Source organism: Ammodytes marinus (assembly GCF_949987685.1).
Source record: "Ammodytes marinus genome assembly, contig: scaffold_172, whole genome shotgun sequence".
In the NCBI taxonomy this organism is placed as follows: Eukaryota; Metazoa; Chordata; class Actinopteri; order Uranoscopiformes; family Ammodytidae; genus Ammodytes; species Ammodytes marinus.
Genome location: NW_027648287.1, coordinates 1 through 5,000, shown reverse-complemented (window position 1 = coordinate 5,000; position 5,000 = coordinate 1). Strand labels below are relative to the sequence as shown.

General features: G+C 47.1%; 1 protein-coding gene across 1 annotated transcript in view; it reads left to right on the top strand.

Moving 5' to 3' along the window:
• Positions 1–2,772, top strand: part of LOC307270800 (dynamin-1) — a gene marked incomplete at both ends in the record, with an annotated part of 12,205 nt that extends 9,433 nt beyond the window's left edge. The window contains 3 exons of the mRNA XM_080054685.1: positions 300–438; positions 2,282–2,368; positions 2,698–2,772. Of these exons, the coding sequence (XP_079910811.1) occupies positions 300–438; positions 2,282–2,368; positions 2,698–2,772 (301 nt within the window). The remainder of the gene's footprint in view (positions 1–299; positions 439–2,281; positions 2,369–2,697) is intronic.
• Between the last annotated feature and the right edge of the window lie 2,228 nt (positions 2,773–5,000).

Genomic DNA, 5,000 nt, shown 5'->3' with positions numbered 1-5,000 from the left:
GTTTCCGCCAGCGCTTAATAGATTAATTATTAAGCACTGGCGTCCGGCTGGCGTCGGCAAACAACGCTATGCCTCCATTGGCTGCTTCCCGGGGTTAGCCCCGCCGTAGATGATTGTGATTGGTTTAAAGAAATAAAAACAGGCCAGCCCAGTTTCCCCACCCGAATAGACGGCTCTAAACGGAGTGCTTCCAGACCATACTACTTGCTGTAGTTTGGTCTGGCTTTGCGAGACTACTCCTGACATGTCTCTCTCTCTCTCTGTACTAACCCTATGTCTCTCTCTCCCTCTCTCTTCAGGACTGGTCTCTTTACCCCTGACATGGCGTTTGAGACCATAGTGAAGCGTCTCATCTCTCAGATCAAAGAGCCGTGTCAGAAGTGTGTCGACATGGTGATCAACGAGCTGGTTAACACAGTCAGGCAGTGCACACAGAAGGTATGTGTGTGTGTGTGTGTGTGTGTGTGTGTGTGTGTGTGTGTGTGTGTGTGTGTGTGTGTGTGTGTGTGTGTGTGTGTGTGTGTGTGTGTGTGTGTGAGCACACAGGGCGTGTGATGCGTCAGTGCAGTAGTGTTGGAGTGTTAGTGCTTGTAGTTAGTGCATGCTGCATGCTGCTGCTTCTGCTTGCTACTTTCTGCTTTCAGCTACTGCCACCGGATAGCCCCTGGTCATCAGGGGCGAAAAGAGGAGCCGAGTGCGTAAGTCTCCTCAGCCGGTACATAGCCTCTCCACCGCCAAGATCTCGTACACGCCTCCTCGTGGCACACATGGTAACTGGTCCCTTGCGGCTCCAGGCTAAGATGTACGGGATCTCGGAGCAGCACTATACGTTTCTTTTCAATGAACTAAAAATCTATTGTAGCCGCCATGTTGATGACACGTATGACATCAGCAGAATGTTATGATTTTCTTTTTTTTTAAACTTTTATTTTAATGATTTTGCAATTTTTTACATACAAAAAAAAACCAGAATAAGTAAACACATACAATACATAGGGGAGAACGGGGTAATTTGTCACACGGGTTGGTTGTCACAATCGTTATATCTCGGAACCAGAAGGTGCTGTCTGTGAAATGTTGGTATGTAAATATCCAGAATTGGGATCAGAGGTCACCTACATAGTCTTCCTTGGAGTTAGACTGCTGAGTTTGAGGTGAGACGACTGTTTGTGTTTTTCATGTCAAAAAGTATTTAACTCCTCAGTATTTTTCTTCTCGGCTTTTACACAATGGGTTTATAACAAAACACTTGTTACCCATACAAAGTGTGAAGGGTAAACTATAGTTTAGATTGTGGTTAGCATGCTAATTAGTTGTCAGATGGTTGTTGGCCTTGATGCTAGCAAGAAATTCAAGTTGGGGTTGGTCGTCACATTTTTTGGGGGGTTGGTTGGTTGTCACATGTTATCTCAAGGCTGCAGCCAGAAAAGGAACTCAATAATTAAAGAAATTGTCAAGCTGTATCCTCACTGACACCCCAGAGAAGGAGAGAATAGAGCAGAAAAGGCAGCTAGCATGCAAAAGAAAAAAGGGCAACAAAATCAAAACAACCCAGTGCATCCCAAACTAGACCAGCTGCCAAGGCTACAGTAAGTTATGTAGGCCTATTTGTCAACTTGACAATGCAATTAAACTTTCAAATTTAGTTCTACTTGCTTGCCTTCTTTTTAAGATTATTCCCATTAAGATAACATTGTGACAAACAACCCCATAGTGTTTTGACAACCGACCCCTTGATGGGGTTGGTTGTCAGAATTTGTAAGGGTGTCTTTGATGATTAATTTCTTCTTTGTTACAATAAGATAGAAAAGGTGAGGGGTACACATTTCAAGCCAACACCTTAAGCTTCAATTTAATGTAGGAATGACTATTGAAAGATGTTTAGGTGATAAGCAATTCTCACTAGAGTAAGAAGTGTGCCTACTTACCCCGTTCTCCCCTACACAACCCCTACCAAACCTCACACAGTCTAGTTCCCTATGTGCTGGAGCACTGGGCCCCATACGGCGGAGAATCTGTGGGGGGGGGGGGTCGGACAGCTCATATCTCAGCCTTTCGATGTGCAAAATGCCCCCCAGTTCCCTCAGCCTACTATGTTGTGATTTTAACTGAAGGCTGTTTACGTGCATTTGCAAAGCTGGGGGGGAGAGGGAACGGACATCTAGGCTTCCGTAGTTTTATACTCACACAACTCATCCGTGTGTGTGTGTGTGTGTGTGTGTGTGTGTGTGTGTGTGTGTGTGTGTGTGTGTGTGTGTGTGTGTGTGTGTGTGACATGCAGTTGGCCCAGTATCCTCTGCTGAGAGAAGAGATGGAGAGAATCGTCACCCAGCACATCAGAGACAGAGACAGTCGCACCAAAGAACAGGTACGTGTGTGTATGTGTGTGTGTGTGTGTGTGTGTCTCTCTCTCTCTGTCTCTTTCTCACTCTCTCTCTCTCTCTCTCTCTCTCTCGCTCTCTCTCTCTCTCTCTGTGTGAATAGAAAAAAGAAAATTTGGACTTAGCCTTGCCGTGCTGTGTGTGTGTGTGTGTGTGTGTGTGTGTGTGTGTGTGTGTGTGTGTTTTACCTTAGCCTTGCCGTGCTGTGTGCCTGTGTGTGTGTGTGTATATTATATTATATTATATCCTTAATGCTTTGTCAACACTGTGTTCAACACTAGTCAATAAAGCTTTCTGAATTGAATTGAATCATCAGGTGATCCTACTGGTGGACATTGAGCTGGCCTACATCAACACAAACCATGAAGACTTCATCGGCTTTGCAAAGTAAGAACATCTCATCATCATCATCATCATCAACCTTTATTTAAACAGGCAGAAATTGCTAAGAAACAAAGTCTTATTTAAGCAATGGCCTGGTAGGAGGTGAATGACCTCCTGGGGGGAAAGGGGAGAGGGAGAGAACAAGACAACACTGTACTATAGCCAGTAAAATCACACAGACAACAATAACATATTCAACATAGCAACAGAAGTTAGACAACCAGCAGTAACATACAGCATAGCAATAGATACTAGATCACGGTGAGCTTAGACTGAAGCAGCTACAGGTGTGCTTTATACATTGTGTTAGGGCCTGTTTGAAGAGACTAACAGAGGTAAAGGATTGTAACTGTAGGGATTTTTGAAGTTGGTTCCAGCTGTCAGCGGCCGCAAACTGGAAGGAGGAACGGCCCAGGGAGGAGTATGCCCTAGGAGCATTTAACAGAATGAGAGGGGCAGAACGGGTGTTGTGTGTAGGGTGGGGGCGCAGGTGAAGAAGCTGAGTTAGATAGGGAGGAGTGAGACCTAGAAGAGTTTTAACGTGTGTACAATCCGTACAAATGTAGAGAATATATCTTTATTGTCATTGTCACAGGTACAACGAAATTAAGTGCAGTCCTTGTAATAAATAAATAAATTAAATAAATTAAAACTAAATTAAAACCATAAAATAGTCACTATCAACTATAGGCATTAAAAAAAGGAACACATAAGACACATAGGACATAAGACACACCCAAACAACATCCACATTCATAAATGTGCTTTACACAACAGTGTCACACTATGCCTTAGTTTTTAGCAGCATTAAGTGATGTTATGGCTGTCGGGTAAAAACTGTTAAGAAGTCTGTTTGTTCTGGTTTTCATGGACCGGTATCTCCTGCCTGATGGCAGTAGTTGAAACAGTTTGTGACCGGGGTGTGATGAGTCCTGCAGGATGGAGTGTGACTTTTTGAGGCAGCGGGAGCTGTGCAGTTCTTCCAGGGAGGGAAGAGGGCAGCCGGTGATTTTTTGTGCTGCCTTTACAACCCCCTGGAGCCTTTTCCTCTGTGCCACTGTGCAGCTTTTGTACCAGACACACAGACAGTAAGTGAGGATGCTCTCTATTGAGCAGCGGTAGAAGGACACCAGAAGCTTTTGGGGGATGTTGTTCTTCCTGAGAACTCTCAGGAAGTAGAGTCTCTGCTGGGCCTTCTTCACTAGGGCAGTGGTGTTGACGCCCCAGGTCAGGTCCTCCATGATGTTCGCTCCCAGGAAGCGGAAGTCAGAGACCCTCTCCACACAGACCCCGCCTATCAGCAGCGGCTGGATGGCCGTCTTCTTCCTCCTGTAGTCCACAACGAGCTCCTTGGTCTTCGTAGTGTTGAGGAGCAAGTTGTTGGCACTGCACCACCCCACCAAACGCTCCACCTCGTCTCTGTAGTGGGTCTCATCCCCCCTTGAGATGAGCCCCACTACTGTGGTGTCGTCTGCAAATTTGACGAAGGTGTTGCTGTGGTGGGCGGGAGTGCAGTCGTGGGTGTAGAGGGTATAGAGCAGAGGACTCAGCACGCAGCCCTGCGGGGAGCCAGTGCTGAGGCTGAGGGCAGTGGAGGTGTGGGGGCCCACTCTTACCCTCTGAGTGCGGTCTGTTAAAAAGTCCTTAATCCAAAGGCAGGTGGAGTGTGGTATTCCAATGTCTGCCAGTTTGAGCACCAGTCTGTGTGGGAGGATGGTATTAAAAGCAGAGCTAAAATCCATGAAGAGCAGCCGAGCATAGCTCCCCGCCTGCTCCAGGTGGGACAATGCAGCATGTAGGGCTGTGGCCACGGCGTCCTCAGTGGACCTATTAGCCCTGTAGGCAAACTGGTGTGGATCAAAGGTGGGGGGGATGAATGACATGATGTGACTACGAACCAGTTTTTCAAAGCACTTCATCACCACCGGGGTGAGTGCTACTGGCCGGTAGTCATTGAGGGTGGTGATATTTGTTTTTTTGGGCAGGGGGACTATGGTGGAGGACTTCAGGCAGGATGGGACAGTGGACTGGGAGAGTGACTGGTTGAAGATCTTTGTAAAGACCCCCACCAGCTGGTCCGCGCAGTCCTTCAGCACACGTCCACTGACGCCGTCGGGTCCAGCTGCCTTCCGCGGGTTGACAGCCCGCAGTACGCGCCTCACCTCATGCTCCTCTACCGTGAGGATGATGATGTCGCTGTTGGCTGCTGGATGTGGCGTTGCTGCATCTGGTGGC